At 42.8% G+C, this 18,039-nt stretch overlaps 1 protein-coding gene across 1 annotated transcript in view; it reads left to right on the forward strand.

Annotated features, from left to right (window-relative positions):
• LOC145415636 (O-glucosyltransferase rumi homolog) overlaps positions 1–18,039 on the forward strand; it is a 627,136-nt gene that overhangs the window by 361,720 nt on the left and 247,377 nt on the right. Inside the window, exon 6 of the mRNA XM_080284857.1 lies at positions 17,832–17,940. Within this exon, the coding sequence (XP_080140983.1) occupies positions 17,832–17,940 (109 nt within the window). The remainder of the gene's footprint in view (positions 1–17,831; positions 17,941–18,039) is intronic.

An 18,039-nucleotide genomic window follows, 5' to 3' on the forward strand; every position in this document is an offset into this window, starting at 1 on the left:
TACTGCATGTCCTACTCTTTTACATTTCCTGTGACTTTTGGGGGGTCTGATGTAATCTTTCACCTACAATATCTGGTTCCAGAGAGTGATTTTGCAGGGTAGTTCTTTGGGGGATGTTATAAAAATCCTTGGGTGTCAACTAGCTCACCATCGATCTCATCTTGAACGGTCTTATTGGTTGAACCTCCAGTCCACTATCCTTAAGCCCTTCCACAGTGCCCTCCTGGCTTATAGAATCAAGAACACTGATGACACCAAAATGCAAACTTTTGTTTGTGGAAAGAGAAATGGACACGTCCCATTCACCTAGTCTGTTAAATTGAATTATTTCATGAAGTTTTACATCATTAATATTAAGACAAGGAGGCCAAGCTGTTTGTTAGGGCAAATGTCTATGATCTTTGTGTCAAGAGCATTTTCTAATGAAGAAAAGAAATTGGGAAGTCCTTAACTATTAATCCCTAGGATACGCAATTCGATCGACCGAACTTCCCTGAAAATATGTACCGTTATATGGAGCCGATTTTTCACCTCTTGCAGAAGTATAAAGTTTCATGCCCAAGGTTTAGAGCTTGAATTTACACACCTTATGCTGCAAACCAGAGCATTCTAGACCAACAGGTTACTGAGCTATAGCCTGTCAAAGATTGTCAAAAATTGACTTTGGCAACCCTTGCATATAGGGAGAGGAAAAAAAAAATTGCACCAACAATAATTTTGGTATTGTAGAATGAAAGATCTTGATTTTACACACGAGAAAATGTATATATCATTCTCATATGTCAAATGTTTACCTCGTAGCCACAGCAAGAAAGTAGCTGGAGGTGGAGGGAGTATGAAGGGGTGGAGGGGGGAGAATGAGGGAGGAAGGTGGAGGGAGGATGGTGGGAGGAATGTGACATGGAAAAATCAGCTTTATAGAGTTGGTAGGAGGAGCTGTGAGCTTAGTCACAAGTAAGGGAGGGGGACAGGGAACAAAAGGTTTGGGGTAGAGGTAGGTGTCGAGAGGGCGGAGGGGGAATCACCCCCCCACCATGGGTAGGGGCCCGGATCCTCCCCCCTCCCTACACAGGACTTAGTTCTCATTGGTTTGCATCGATATACGTCACAATCAGGCTGAAGCCTAGTGTCCACAGTTTTTTACAAAGGCTCCTCTATCGATCCTATTCGGCATTATGCCAAATTCTGGAAAAGGATCAGTCGATCCTGTTAGTACTTTAAGGATTAAAGAAGTCATTAGCCCTGTCAGAAGTGATCAGTAATGTTTTGGATGCAGGAATGGCTTCACCTGATGGAGTGGTGTTTGAAACATCTGGACCTACAGGCATGTTTACATTGTGATGGTCTATGAAGCATCTACGCCTGTCTACTATTCTGAGGTTCCTCCTTGAGTGTTTAGCACTATCCTGCCAGGCATCACTATCATTATCATATGCGAATTCACAAAACTCATCTGAATCTGTTGCCCTGGATGATTTAAAAGGGCTAGTAGAAACAAGGCCGGGTAAAATGTATCACCCTGTTGCTGATATGCCTCTTCCTGGTACCACCACATCGGATCTCCACCACATAGTCATACAAAGCACCACACTACATGGTCATACAATCCACCACACACATGATCATAAATACCACCACACCACGTGATCATGAGCAACACCACATTGGATTTTTGTATCCACCACGTCCATATCGTGGTAAGTGCAAGCACAGTATTCATATATTTTTATTCCACAATCATTAAATATCAGTCATAATCAGGACATGCATGGTCATAGTGTTCTTTCATTTGGCAAACGTCTTCCTAGCTACAACAAACGATCAAAATAGGAAACGTTTTCAAAATATTGACGCATCATTGCTGCGTTTCATTACACATATTCTACGTAAATGAAGAAAAGCATAAGTGTGAGAGACAGGGAACTGTCAAGTGCAGACAGAGCTGGCAACAGGCACTTGAAATTGTTGCAGTTTGGAAAGTTTAGTAAATAAATAAATCTAGATTTGTGTAATGACCAAGAAGCCATAACCAATCCTGATGACAGTGCAACTTTTTGATTTCTAAACTCTGATAAACTGGGGTCTGCCCTGTCCTTTGGTATTAGACTTCTTGAGATCTTTACCTTGCTCTTGAGACAGCAGGAACAAAGAAGAGATAGAGGTAACCCGATGACCGACAGAGGAGGAAAGAAACCTGTTTCATATTGGTGCATAAACAAAAAATACATAACAGGTTGAAACAGTGACAAAATAAGGAATGAATATAAATAAAAGGTTCATCATGACAGATACACACTTATTCAGGCCAGTCATTAATTTTCCATTGGTTCCTCGCACCCTGCCCCCTCTTGGAAATGGTTCATGCTCCTCCCCTGGGAGGTTGTGCCCCTAAATGCCAGGCTATTTATAGCTCGGTAGTTCTCTCGGTACGGGCATTTCTCTGAAAATAGCCTGTTTTCAAACCTTAATATCTCAGAAACTACAGCAGTTAGGGCAACAAATTAAAGACCATGTTACTCAGCAACTCTTCTTGCGAATGAAAGTATCGCGTAGTCTGTAGGTCGTTGCTTCATTGAGTAATGACATGAGGAAGAGGAGTAATTTTTGGCGCGAGAGGCAAGATATAATTGTGCGTGTGCGCATGGCCCCAACAATGGCTTCGCTTTCAGCATGATAACTTCTCCATCACAGTACTAGATAAACTAGACTGAGTGGTATCCAAGGCATACCCTATAATACTATCACTGATCCCTTTCCTAGTCTCCTTGGAAAGAGACTTTGCAGAGTTGGATGAGACAAAAGTCCACATGAGGCAGGAACTGAATCAGACTTGAAGGTTTAACGTATACCATTTTGGGAGAAAGAAAGAAAAAAAAAAAAAACTGATACCCCTCCATGCCGGCCAATTTTGGATTTTTCTTTTTCTGGCTAAATGGGCTTAATACATCAGTAAGATCCCTGACACTAATAAAAGTAATCACAAAAGCCAGAAAGTTGGTTGAATTGAGTCAGGTTGGTGCCTCTCTATCTTTGAAATCTTCGAGGTTACTGAGAGAGCAGAACGGCTGTGAGCTTGTGAACCGAGTATGGATTTTTTTTTTCTGGCTAAATGGGCTGAATACATCAATATACGATTCCTGGCATTTAAAAAATAAACATCAAAGCCAGAAAGTTGGTTGAATCGAGTCAGGTTGATGCCACTCTGCCTCTGAAATCTTCAAGACTACTGAGAGAGCAGAGTGTCAGTGAGTTTTTGAACCAATTTTGTTTTTTTTTTGTTGGTAAATGGGCTTAATACATCAATATAAGATCCCTGGCACTAATAAAAAATAATCACCAAAGCCAGAAAGTAGATCGAATCGAGTCAGGTTGGTGCCACTCGACCTCTGAAATCTTCAAGGTTACAGACAGAGCAGAGCAGCTGTGAGCCTGTGAAGACTCAGTCGCCTCCTGCACTCATAAATCAGTGTTGTAAGCGTTGCGGAGAAATGTCTGAAGTTAATGAGATATGATATTACCTTCCATTTTACTTCGGATTCTTGCAACGACTTCTCATTGCTACAGGACATAGATCTACGTCACCTGCGGTTTTGAAGGGGACGTAGATCTACATCTCTAACACATAGATCTACATTGCTAGCACAGTATGGGCTAAGAAAGCATTGTCCCACACCTGGCAAAGTCACAGATATGACTGGGGTATGGTTGGTTCGGTTCTCCTTAGCTTTTGGTGATGAGAAAAATGGCGGCCACATAAAACTGTGGCGCAAAAACTGTTGTGGTTCCTATCAACGCCCGGTGGCCCTCATCCATCTCTTTTACGTCGGTCCATACCGACTTTAAATGTAATTCTTAGCTTTAAGAATTTGTGTGAACAGTGCAAAGTCAGAACACCCAGAATTAAGATAATATTTTTAAAATTCACAAACTTAAGTGTTCTTAATGGCTCTAAGACTATTTGCTAATATGGGACCTGATCTTTTCAAACCTGATGGAAGCATTGGCAGAGGAGCATTTACGGTGGCAGGTTGTTTACCACATACAGTACCAAAATGTGCCACAGATTCTAGCTGGATAGACAGTTTGGAGAGGTTACTGACAAGAATCTGAGACATCATAGCTGGACAACTTCCCTTTAGTACTGGCAAAGGGGGAAGAGTAATGGCACCAAGGATGTGCTTGTAGTGGTCAAAAACAGAAACTATTCAGGGACCTGAAGATAAATGTCATTAGCTCTGAACCCACTGGCTCACTCAGATACACAACCTCACCCTTGCATGCCACAGGATGGAGCTGTCACTCTGTCACTTGGGGTGGTGCCTCCTCACCAGTTACTGCTTCATGAAGAGGGCATTTGCCACCCCCCAGACTCTCTCCATTTGTTCATCATTATTGTCCAACCCTGACACTGCACCATCACCATGCTCACTACACCCAGCCATCAGTATAAACATTCCAGTCAGCAAGGCTTGCTAGCACAACATGCAACAAATGAAGACTCCTGGCCACTGTGACTAGATGGCCATAGTATGGCAGTCAGCATGTGAGAGATCAATGATGTCTCTTGCCTACCTGCTGTGGGCCCCATCTTATCGAACACCTACTGTAACACCTTGTAGACCATACAGAATAATGCACCATACATCATTGTGGTAGGTGGGGGCACTCACCATCCACTCACTCAATGTAGTGCTGTTGTCGGGTGTCTGTCCTTTCCTCTCCTCCATCCTTCTTTCCTTCCATCCTCTTCTGTCTTTCTTTCCTTGTCCTTCTGCCTACAGGTGACTTTACACTCCCTCTTCTGTCTTTCTTTCATTCATTCTTTTTTGGGGGAGCGCGGTAGCTCGGTGGTAGGGTGTCGGGCTCGTAATCGTGAGGTTGCAAGTTCGCGCCCCGCCCGGTGGCTGCTGTGCTGAGAGGGGTAGTGCTTTCCTGTAACCCTATCAGGACTGTATGATCTGATGAGGTCTAGCTCGGGGATTAATCTAAAAAAAAAAAAAATCATTCTTTCCTCTTCCTTCTTCCTGTGGGTGACTCTACACTGAGCGACAAGCCAAATGGTTTCCTGTATACCAGGAAACCATTTACTACTCTGGGTGATAACCATATAACCAAAATTGGCACCTGGTGGTTTAGTGGGTAATTATTGCACTCCAATCGGATTGAGCTGGAGAAGGTTTATATCCAAGGGGTGGTTGGGGTTGATTGCTCATGTAATGCCACACAGGGATGAGTGAGGCTGGTCACTCTCATCTTAAATGTCAGCACCAACTGCCTAGCCCCGGGCTCCTACGCTCCTCATGGGGCAGTGTAGGATTGGATGATGGATGGATGGACATCATCACTGGTTACACCAAAACCACTTCTACAGCTTGCTTATATTTTGAAACCAAAGATCTCCCTCTCAGATACTATCTTCATATGAGAAGCACACAGCTCTACACAGCACCCAGTGGTAAGACATAATGTCTTTCATTATATAACAGAGACAACTAGGGACATAAGGCAATCACCACATAAACATTGTTAAACCCTATTTGAGACCATCACACCTCCAGGCATCCCAGCACCAGCAATGAAGAAGCTCCTACTGTACATACTCATTTCACCTCCAAGGTTATACAGCACCTCGATCAGAACGTTACTGCATGCCTTTCTTCCCGACATCCACCCATCAGAGGTATTCGTAAACAGAACTGATTGAGTTTAATGAGCTAGGATAGCACATCACCCATCTCTCCTTAGTTACTAGGTCAGGTTCTAGTTGAGAGGAGTCATAGATGATACTTGGCCCACTTGTAGATAGGCCCACATAATAGGGCACTGAATAGCATATGCCATACTAAGATGCAGGCACAGCATAAATGGTGTAGGGAATATATGAGATGACCCCATATAGGCAGTTGCTTAACCCGCGGCGTCCCGTCGACGTGAATTAACGTCCACACGTTTTGTCACTGCCAATCCCATCGATGTACATAAACGCAAATCAATTGCAAGGTCCCTAATGTGCACAGTATTCAATTTTCGCGAGTGATTTTTGGTACGTATACACGGGACACCTTCCTCTACAAGATGCCAGGCAGGGACAATGCCTTACCCAACATGACCTCCCCCCCCTCTGCACGCCATTGTCTCAGCAATTCCCCTGTTATCAGTGACCTGGCCAGTACAGCAATGTCATGCCATGGTACGAAATTCAGGGCCAGAATGATTCCCCAATCAATGACAATGTGGAGGACAAACTTTACATAGCATTAGAGGAAGATACAGTCAGAAATGATGATCAGGTAATGTGGCAAAAAAAGGTCAGGTATGGTGATGAGTTAGTGAGTGAAACAATGCTTATAATGCCTATATTACTTTTTGAAAACCAATATACTCTCGTACTACATATAAATTCGTACCAAGTAATTAAATAAATACTGTTTATGAGTGGATAAAATAGTTACCCTCCCATAGAACTCGTATTCTTTGGTGCTAGCCTGTTAGAAAACCCAGTAAGGTAAGGAGGTACTGCTACCTGGGTCGAGTATTTTAAACCTCAGGTGAGCGATTTCTCTATGAATTTTTGATGTTTCTCACTAAAAGCAGAGGTTTGAGCCAAAAAAAAAAATTTCCAAAAATGGTCTGGATTGGGGGGAGTCAGTGGTGGAAAAGTGGTCGGGATGGGGCGGGTTAAATATGAGTGACAAGTCTGCTCTGCCAGACAGACCTGGGTTAAGCAACGTCAACAATAATTGTACATTTTTTGGATTTATTGTACACAAACAGTGCAGACTTCCATGGGTAAAGTATGCAAAGTCCCTATTCTGGTTACCTAATATTTCTGTGTTAAGTTTTAGGAGGTGGCAAGAACTGAATATGTGTCATCAGACCGAAGGGGTTAATGGCAAAAGCATTGCTTCAAAGGGTGATTATAAAAAGGCATAATGTATTATTGTGCTGAATGTTACAGCCTGGCACAAGTTGTCCTCATTGCAGTTGAGGGAGTTTTCCAAAATGTCAGAATTTTTTCCATCCATTTTTTATACTAAATTGGGAAAACCAGGAATATCAGCTTTATAGGTAGTAATATAATTGTAAAAGGCAATTTTTCTTGAATTTTCTGTGGACTTGATGGTAAAAACATATGTAAAAATACTCAAGAGTTAATGGCAAATAAGTTTATTAAAAAAAAAAACTAAAAAGGATTCATAACGAGGTTCATTTATCTATCTGTCTATTGCCAGATGCCCCAGTCCCATACGGGGTGGCCACAAACAAATCACCTCCACATCACCCTGTCCCCCACCAGTTCACTGCCCTGCTCCCAACTCATACCCCCCTCTCTCATATACCTCTCCACTTCATCCCTCCATCTCATCCTTGGCCTCCATCTCACTCACACATACTCTCCTCATCAGACTCTCACTCTCCATCCTCTCCACATGGCCAGACCACCTCAGTGTGTTTCTCCTAACGCTTGCTGTCACATCCACATCCACACCACAACGCTCCTTCACATCCTTATTTCTCAGTCTGTCTCTCCATGTGACTCCACAGGCTCCTCTCAAATAACTCGTTTCCACTGCTATCACTCTTGACTTGTGTCCCTTCAACAACGTCCAAGCTTCACGTCCATACGTTGGAGTTGGTATCACAGTACTGTCATATAATAACTCTTTCAGTTCCATGCTCACTTCCCTGTTTCTTATCACTACTCTCAAGGAACCAGCAACCTTTCTTCCTTGTTGCACCCTATCAAGCATCCCACCCTCCAAACCTCCACCCTCACTCATCACACCACCCAAGTACTCAAGTGCACTCACATTTTCCATTTCCTCACCATCCAGCCCCACCGTACATTCACCGACTTCACTTCTCTCGAAGACCACAACCCTACTCCTTCCTACATTCACCCCTGGATTCTGCCTCTTACACACTCTTCCAAACTTATCTACCAAGACTTGCAGGTCCCCCTCTTCTTCACTTAACAACACAGTATCATCTGCAAACAACAGTACAGGGAGTTTCCAAATACTGCCCTCTCTCATTAGGGCCACTCCAACATCCACTGCTCTACAATGTATCTCTTTTATAACCCCATGCATGTACAGATTGAATAACCATGGAGACATAACACATCCCTGTTTCAACCCAACCTTCGAATAGAAAAATTCACTCAGTTCACTATCCACACACACTGCAGCCTTAGCACCCTCATACATACCCTTCACAGCATTCAACAATGTCCCCTCTACTCCATATATTCTTAATACTTCCCACAATCCTTGTCTATCAACCCTGTCATATGCATATTCCAAATCCATGAAGACCTCATGCAACTTCTTTCCCTTCTCTAGAAACTTTTCCACTAAAGATCTAAGAATGAATATCTGATCTGCACAACGTCTTCCCTTCTTAAAACCTCCCTGTTCTTCTCCAACTAATTCCTCTGTTATTTCCCTAAATCTATTGATAAGTATCCTACCGTATACTTTTCCTCCTACACTAAGAAGACAAATGCCCTTATGATTACCACACACTTCTTTTTCCCCTTTCCCTTTGTATAAGGGACTAATTATACGTGACTTCTAATCCTCTGGGACTCTACCTTCCTCCCAGATCCATCTGCACATCTTCCACATCCATTCTACTACTATCTCTCCCCCATGTTTCAGCATTTCACCGCACACTCCATCAATTCCTGGGGCTTTCCCCATTTTGACTTTCTTCATTGCTTCCACCCCTTCCATCCTACTGATTTCTTCCTGTTTTCTCACCTCCCTCCTTCTCCCAGTGATTCCCCAGCCACATTCACTTGCATTACTTTCATTCTCTATGTTCAACAGTTCCTTAAAATGTTCTCTCCATCTGCTCACTTTTTCTCCCTTCTCCGCTTGTAATCTACCATTTTTATCTTTCACTCCCCTACTAACTTCATTGGCATCCTGTCTAACTTTCTTTACCTCTTTCCAGAACATTTTCTTACAGTCCCTCCACTTTACACTCAAGTTCCTTCCAAATTCCTCATCCACTCTCTTCTTACTCTCTCATACTAATCTTTTCACTTCTCTCTTCCTTTCTACATATAATTCTTTCATTCATCTCTCAACTTCTTCCATGCTCCTATTCTCATCCATTCATTATAAGCTTTCTTCTTTTGTGCCACAGCTTGTCTCACCACTTCACTCTACCATGCTGTCCCTTGCACCTCCTTTCGTCTTCTCTTCACCCCACACACCACTTCACATGCTGCACATATTTCTTCTGTGAATATCTTGCACACACCTTCCACGTCTCCTATCTGCTCTAATTCATATTTACCCTTTTTTTTCCATTTCTCTCTTATATTCTTCCTTTTTCTTATCCTCTTGTAACTTTCCACTCTCCTTGCAACTACTCCTTCCTCCCGTCCTTCCCTTCTTCTATTTCTCCATTTTACTTGGACCTTGATTTTGACCACCACCAAGTGGTGGTCAGAAAGTCCACTCCCCCAGCCTCTATATGCCCTTGCATCCATTACACACCTTCGCATCCTTTCATCCGCACACACATAATCAGTCATTGCCTCCCTTTCATTCAGTTCACTACCCACCCTTATTACTCGCCATGTATACCTGTGTCCCTGAAGAGGGTATTGACTATCACCAACCCCCTCCCGGCACAAATGTCCACTGAAGCACTACCATTCTCATCTACCTCGGCAGGTACACCCCACTCACCAAACTCCATCCACCTTCACATTCCCTACTTTTCTATTCATATCACCAATCAGAAACATTCATTCCTTTCGAACTTTTTCATGCACAGTTCCACATTTGTTCAGAACTCTTCTCTCACTCTGCTTGCACGATCTTGCGTTGGTGCATACATGCACACAGTTGCCCACATTTGTTGTCCAACTTTCAGTCTTACCCCACAATCCTTGAGCCAACTGATCCATACTCTCTTATATTCTCCTTCCATCTTTTACTCACAATAATACTCCTGCACACATACCCCATCCATACTCCCATTCTCTCACATTCTCATCTTTCCATTTAGTTTCAGTTAACCCCTACACCGTGGGCTTGTTTACCAATGACTTGCGTGTGCCGCGGGGTTATTTGGGCTCCGACAGACTCTCAAAAAATATTTGCCAAAAATCAGTTATTAGTCCTAGAATAATAAAATTATATATGCTTATTGCACATACCTTCAGCTTTCTCCTGGAATTATTGTTGAGCCTTCGTCGGTTACCGTAGGACTTGTGGAGACCTCTGAAGTAGGGTAACGAAGTCTCCACTTTACACTTCCCGACAACCTGTAATATGATTACCACAGCCAGATACAAACACTATAAACACTATTCTACAATTTTCAAGTAGTTTGGGATCCATACTCAAAAAAAAAAAACACTGTGAAAGCAATGGAAATTACGAGCGCGTCTGATCGTCGCACTGGCACTAGTTCGCTTTTGTTACTCTGTCATTTATTATTCATAATACCCCTCACACTTTATATTTCTATTACTATATAACACTTATATATATCTACAGTCTTTATCCATAAGTTTCCTTCAGTAGTATTAGTTTATTGTCACTGTAGGGATTCAATTTCTTTCAGTAAAATACGTATCATTCACTTTCTCGTCCTGTATACTAGCATTGAGAGTGAATGTCACTTTCATCTTCACTCTCATAACTCATAGCATTCAGACATGCTAGAGTGAAACTTTCACTTTCATTACTCCTAGGGTATATACTTGTATTCTTATAATACTACTCATTTACATTTCTATTTACGTTCTCTATTTTATTTACGTTATTTACATTTCTATTTTATTTACACTGTGTTGTGCACTGTCACTTGAAATAACTTATAAAACTATTTTCCATTGTTCACGTATATTTACATTCATTACTTTCACTTGCTGTTTACACATTATTTACACATTATTTACAATTCCACTTGCACTGTTTTACTCAATAGAAATATCGTAGTCACTCTTTTATCAATTGTCAGCCCTTTACCTCTTTCCACACGAGGTTTAGTAGGGGGTAAAGGTCACAGGGCCATTTGCATGGGGGTGAAAAAAGGCCTTGAAGTCAGCAAGAAGAAACATACGTACCCTCACTTCGGAAGATGACAGTAAACTGATAACGGAGGGCCAGCGTGGAGGCCTGCTTAGGGGTTATTCAGAGTTACCAATATTGGTTCTTGAAACAGCTAAGTCTAGCACTGATATGATTAGCAGGAAATCTAGACAATACATTATAAATTTGGTAGTTCCAGGTGAATGTAAATATCACTTAGGCTTCTCCCTTCCCTCCTTACATGTATATTTATTACGAAAATAGATTAGAGGCCTACTTAGGAGATATATATTCAGAGCTACCAATGTTAGATCTTGAAACAGCTTTGTCTAGCACTGATATGATTGGCAGGAAATCTAGACAATACATTATAAATTAGGTAGTTCCAGGTGAATGTAAATATCACTTAGGCTTCTCCCTTCCCTCCTTACATGTATATTTATTACGAAAATAGATTATACGGCATATTTCAAGGGGAAAAAAACAGCGAAAATTAGCGAACGAGTGCACGTGAGGTGTTGTCAGGTGATAATTAGCCAATTCCAGGTGTATGGCACTCTCACTTACCTTATTTCTTTCTTGTATATATTATTTGGTATAAGAATAGGACATAGGGCTTATTTCAATGGATGAAATCAGTGAAAAATTCCGGGGAAGATTTATTTAGCGTAGCACGGCCGGGCAGGCGAGAGGATAGGGTAATGGAGGGGGGGGTAGGGAGGGGAGTCAAGAACGGGGAGAAATGGCTAAATTGTCAACAATGGATGGGAGTACAGATGAGATTAGGAGTGCTGACTAGTGTTGGACATTGGCAGTACTGATAGATGATACAAGCCCCCACTTGGAAGCCCGGGTGAATTCAAAATAACACAGAATCACAAAAGCGACGCCCCGCGGTATGATCCCTTGCTCCCAAGCGTCACGAAAGTGACGCCTCGCGGTTAAGGGGTTAATCTGCTTACATCCACTTTCGCACCCTCAAGCACCTGGACAATCTCTCTCTTTCACCTCATCGTTTGCACCCCTTACATTCCACGTCACCATCTGTATCATATCCTTTGTTCGGTCCTCAGTCATCATCTTTTGGTCAGTCCTTGTCCGAGGCTTCTTGTTCGTATTTTTAGTTAGCTGTTTTCCGGGGAGGGGTATTAACCCTCCGCCAATCCAATTGTTGTCACAAAATCCATTCACATTTCGGACATTCTTTTTTTACTATTAAGCCCATAGTATGTTACAAAGAGACTGCCAATTGAAGTTCTTCAGCTGGCTGTGAAGATGATTATATATCAGGGTACCTCAGTAGTAGTAGTAGTTGTTCCCTTGGCAGTCTGGCCGAACAGCCCCGAGTCCCTTAAGAAGGCCATGGCTGAGACTGGGCTTTCCCACAGAGCTCTCAAAGAGTGTATGTTGTGTTGTTGGTGTAGGTGATTGTGTGCAATGCAGTCTTCCATAATGTGCTTAATAGAGTGTGATGTTGTGTGACGGAGTCATCCAGCTTCTTCTGGTAGCTTAAGAGGGCTGGATGGTGCCTACATCTCAGCCTGGCCAGGTGGACCCTGTCCTCATGAGGGAGATAGGATTCAGAAGGGTGGATGTCAGGAGGCCGTGCATGCAGCTGTGTGTTGTCTTTAAGTGACTGAATGGAGCGGCAAGTGATTTGAGTGTGGATGTGCTTCTGGAAGCTGGTCTGAGGTGGGCGAGGGGGGAGAGATTACAGTATTTGTGTACAATATCATGTCCTAGGTGTTGTTTTGATGTTTCTTGGTGTGGATGGATGTACTGCAATGTAATGTAGTGGATGTTGTGGGTTTGTGGAGGCTGCAGCAAGAATCTGTGTAGCTCTCATGTCTAGGTGATCCTTGACTTTGAGGACTTTGGTTTCTTGATGTAGGTGGTCTGTGGATGTAGTAGCTGTGCAGCCTGTGATTATTTTTAAAGCCTTGTTCTGTATGGTCTGTGGAGTGTTGTAGTGTGTTTTGGTGAGGTTAGGAGCCCAGGCAGGGCTTGCATAATTGATCACTGAACGTATGTATTGTTTGTATACTGTGGTGGTGTTTTCTTTGTTGTGTCCAAATGTTGTATGGGCAAGTGACCTCAAGGCATTGAGTCTTGGTGTTATTTTATTTTTAATGTTTGTGATGTGTTGTTTAAATGACATTGATGTACTGTATGTTATACAAAGGATTTTGTGTGTGTGTGGGTGTGTGTGGTAGGGGAGTGTTGTTTATGGTGAGGTGTGGGATGTGGCTGTGTTCTACTGTCCAGTTTGTGAGAAGCATTGCTATAGATTTGGCTGGAGCTATTTTGAGCCTGTTTGTGGTGAACCATTCGTGTAGTGTTGAGGTAAGTTTGGAATGTGTGCTGCTGTATTTGCATTTTGGTGCATACATGTAAGTGTTTTATCATCTGCATAGGAAGCTATGTGTATCTGTGGTGTGTGGGTTGTGGGTATGTCGTGCATGTATAGGTTAAAGAGTGTAGGGGACAAAACAGATCCTTGGGGGACGCCATTGTGAAGTTTCTGATGTTAGAGGACTGACTGGCAAATGTTAGGTGTGCTCATCTGCCTGCCAAGTAGCTTGCCAACCATCTTTTTGTGTTATTGTGCATGGTTGTGTTGAGTATTTTGTTTGTTAGGTTTTGGCAGGTAATGGCATCAAAAGCTCTGCTGATGTCTAGTGTGACTAGGAGTGTCCTGTGTGGTGGCCTAGCTGAATTCATGCAATCGGAAACTCTCTGTGTAAAGTCTGTAAGAAGGGTGTTTGTGGAGTGTAGTAGCCTAAAGCCATGTTGTGATTGAGCTAGGGGAATGTGAGTGTGACTAGCTGTAGTACTAGTTGTTCAGTGAGTTTAGTGGGGATGCAGAGGAGTGTGATGGGGTGGTGTGAGAAAGGTAACGTGGGGTCTTTGTTGGGTTTAGGGATAGTGATGATAATGCCATGCTTCCAGATGTTGGGTATTATGTTGTGTGAGTAGCTGGAAAAGTTTGGAAAGAATGAGAGAGTGTTTTTGATCGGTGATATGAATGGTAAAGTAGGGAATTTGAAGATGGATGGAATAGTTGGTGAGTGGGGTGTGTCTGCTGAGGTAGATGAGAATGACAGTGCGTTAATGGACATTTGTGCTGGGAGGGGGTTGGTGATAGCCAATACCCTCTTCAGGCACAAAATGATCCACAGGTATACATGGCGAGTGATGAGAAGGGTGGGTGGTGAACTGAATGAAAGGAAGGCAATGTTTGATTATGTGTGTGTGGATGAAAGGATACGAAGATGCGTAATGGATGCAAGAGCTTATAGAGGTTGGGGGAGTGGACTTTCTGACCACTACTTGGTGGTGGCCAGAATTAGGATCCAAGTAAGATGGAGAAATAGACGAAGGGAAAAATGAGAGGAAGGAGTAGTTGCAAGGAGAGTGGAAAGGTTACAAGAGGATGAGAAAAAGGCAGACTATAAGAGAGAAGTGGAGGAACGATTAGGCAAATATGAATTGGAGCAGATGGGGGATGTGGAAGATGTGTGCAGGATATTTACAGAAGAAATATGTGCAGCATGTGATGTGGTGTGTGGGAGGAAGAGAAGACAAAGGGGGGTGCAAGGAACAGCGTGGTGGACTGAAGAGGTGAGACAGGCTGTGGCACAAAAGAAGAAAGCATACAATGAATTGATGAGAAATAGGGGCGAGGAAGAAGTTGAGAGGCGGAAGAGAGAGTTATATGTAGAAAGAAAGAGTGAGGTGAAAAGATTAGTAAGAGAGAGTGAGAAGAGAGTGGATGAGGAATTTGGAAGGAATTTGAGTGTAAAGTGGAGGGACTGTAAGAAAATGTTCTGGAAAGAGGTGAAGAGAGTAAGACAGGGTGAAAGTGAGGTTAGCAGGGGAGTGAAAGATAAAAATGGTATATTACTAGTGGAGAAGGGAGAAAAAGTGAGCGGATGGAGAGAACACTTTAAGGAATTGTTGAACATAGAGGATGGAAGTAATGCGAGTATAAGTGGCTGGGGAATGTGTGGGAGAAGGAGGGAGGTGAGAAGACTGGAAGAAATCAGTAGGATAGAAGTTGTGGAAGCAATGAAGAAAGTTAAATTGGGGAAAGCCCCGGGAATTGATGGAGTGTGTGGTGAAATGCTGAAGCAATGGGGGGAGATAGTAGTAGAATGGATGTGGAAGATGTGCAGATTGGCCTGGGAGGAAGGTAGAGTCCCGGAGGATTGGAAGTCAGATATAATTATTCCCTTGTACAAAGGAAAAGGGGAAAAGGAAGTGTGTGGTAATCATAGGGGGATTTGTCTTCTTAGTATAATAGGAAAAGTGTATGGTAGGATACTTATTGACAGAGTTAGAGAAAGAACAGAGGATTTAGTTGGAGAAGAACAGGGAGACTTTAGGAAGGGAAGAGGTTGTGTAGATCAGATATTCATTCTTAGAACTTTAGTGGAAAAGTTTCTAGAGAAGGGAAAGAAGTTGTATGCTGCTTTCATGGATTTGGAGAAAGTATATGACAGGGTGGATAGACAATGATTGTGGAAAGTATTAAGAATATATGGAGTAGATGGGAAGTTGTTGAATGCTGTGAAGAGGATGTATGATGGTGCTAAGGCTGTAGTGCATGTGGAGGGTGAACTAAGTGAATTTTTCTCTTTGAAGGTTGGGTTGAAACAGGGATGTGTCATGTCTCCATGGTTATTCAATCTGTACATGGATGGGGTAATAAAAGAGGTACAAGGTAGAGTAGTGGATGTTGGAGTGGCCCTGGTAAGAGAGGATAGTGTTTGGAAACTCCCTGTACTGTTGTTTGCAGATGATACTGTGTTGTTGAGTGAAGACGAAGGAGAGCTGCAAGGCTTGGTGGATGAGTTTGGGAGAGTGTGTAAGAAACTTAATCTAAAGGTGAATGTAAGGAAGAGTAAAGTGATGGTCTTTGAGAGAGGTGAAATCAGTGAATGTACAGCAAGGTTGGATGGTGAGGAATTGGAAAATGTGAGTACGTTTAAGTACATGGGTAGTGTGATGAGTAAGGATGGAGGTTTGGAGGGTGAAGTGCTTGAAAGGGTACAGCAGGGAAGAAAGGTTGCTGGTTCTTTGAAAGCAGTGATAAGAAACAGGGAAGTGAGCATGGAAGTGAAAAAGTTAGCACATGACAGTATTGTGATACCAATTCTAATTTATGGAAGTGAAGCATGGACATTGTTAGATGGACACAAGTGAAGAGTGAGAGCAGTAGAAATGAGTTATTTAAGAGGAGCCTGTGGAGTCACATGGAGAGACAGGCTGATGAATGAAGATATAAAGGAGCATTTTGGTGTGGATGTGGATATGATAGGAAGCGTTATGAGGCATACACTGAGGTGGTTTGGCTATGTGGAGAGGATGAAGGGTGAAAGACTGATGAGGAGAGTGTATGTGAGTGAGGTGGAGGGGGGAAGAGGGAGGGGGAGGCCGAGGATGAGATGGAGGGATGGGGTGGAGAGGTATATGAGAGAGGGGGGTGTGAGTTGGGAGCAGGGCAGTGAAATGGTGGGGGACAGGGCGACGTGGAGGCGATTTGTTTGTGGCCACCCCAAACGGGATTGAGGCGTCTGGCAATAGATAGATAGATAGAGTAGCTGTAGTTTGATATGTTGGTGAGTGCTTGTATGCCTTGTGGTCGAAGGTGTTTAAGGCGAATGTTGCTTATGTTGTCTGGTCCACAGGCAGATTAAGGTTGCTAATGATGTTCTTCGTCTGGTTGTAAGTGAAAGGTGCGTAGTCTGGGTCTGTGGGGAACTGTCTCTTACGTTGGATGATACGTCAGTCTTCAGGATGGGGGTTTAGATGGCTGACTTGTGAAAAGCGATTGATGGGAGTGTTTGCTTGTTGTTTGTTTGAAGGTATGGTGTCTGTTGTTGTGATGGCGGCATATGAGTGTGTAGTGTTGCCGTTGGAGAGTGTGATGCTGTTTAGTGTTTTGTAGAGTTTCCTGGTGTTGGTTTGTGGTCAAGTGTTTGGCGATAATTATTCCAGACTATTTGTTGCTGTTCTGATATTTTATTGTTTATTTGAGTGTTGAGTTCTTGTACTTGTTGTACGGTGTCTTGTGTATGGGGTGTTGGGGAGTGTTGCAGTATGTCCTGTTGTCTGATGGGGCCTTGAATTTCTGGTGTGAAGTTGGGGTTGTGTCTCTCTCTGTTGCCTCAAGGGATGTGTCTTTTGTCTGTGTTTTGTATAATTGTATTGAAAGTGTGCACAGCAGTGTTGATGTTTGTGATGGGTGTACTGTTTAGTGTTTCAAAATGTTCTGTTTCAGTTGCAAACGCCTCCCAGTTGGCTCTCTTATAATTAGTGTATGTGTGTTTGTGGCCAGCTGGGGTGATTCTGGTTTTGGTAGTGATGACGATTGGGAGGTGATCAGAACCTAGGGTTTTGACCACTCTCCAGGATGTAGTGGGGGCGAGGTTTGGGGAACAGAAGGTGATGTCTGGGGATGATGGGAGGAAGAGGGCTTGGTGTAGGATATGGGTATGTTGGTCCAGATTGTTTAGTATGTAGTGGGTACCTCAGTTTGTAGTATTAGTTGTATTTAGAAAATTGATACATTATACTGAAACAGATTCCTGACATAAAACAAGAACTTACTGTATTTTTGCTTAATGTTGTATTCTTTTGGCTTCTGGTGCAGAGAAAAATCTGGTTGTTTTATAGGCAGCGGCAAAACTTCCGTTTCCAGAGTTTTATGTAATTTACTGTTAACAGTGTAAAAAAAAATGCTGATAAAGAAGACTTTCTGCATTTCAGAGGGTCACGCACTAGCTCTGAGAGAGATCCATTAATTTACCTCTCCCGGGAGCACCCAGAGCTCGCTGATGCTCAGTACACCAAGAACCAGGCATGGAAGTCTGATGCGGTGAGTGCACATTGGTGTTAAATCTTATCAATTTGGACTGGAGGGGTACAGTTAGTCCACATTTAAATCTATGATGGATTCAGGCAAAATGGTAGTTTA

Source organism: Coenobita brevimanus, chromosome 103, assembly GCF_032717465.1.
Source record: "Coenobita brevimanus isolate Jiangsu-jjx chromosome 103, ASM3271746v2, whole genome shotgun sequence".
Taxonomy (NCBI): domain Eukaryota; kingdom Metazoa; phylum Arthropoda; class Malacostraca; order Decapoda; family Coenobitidae; genus Coenobita; species Coenobita brevimanus.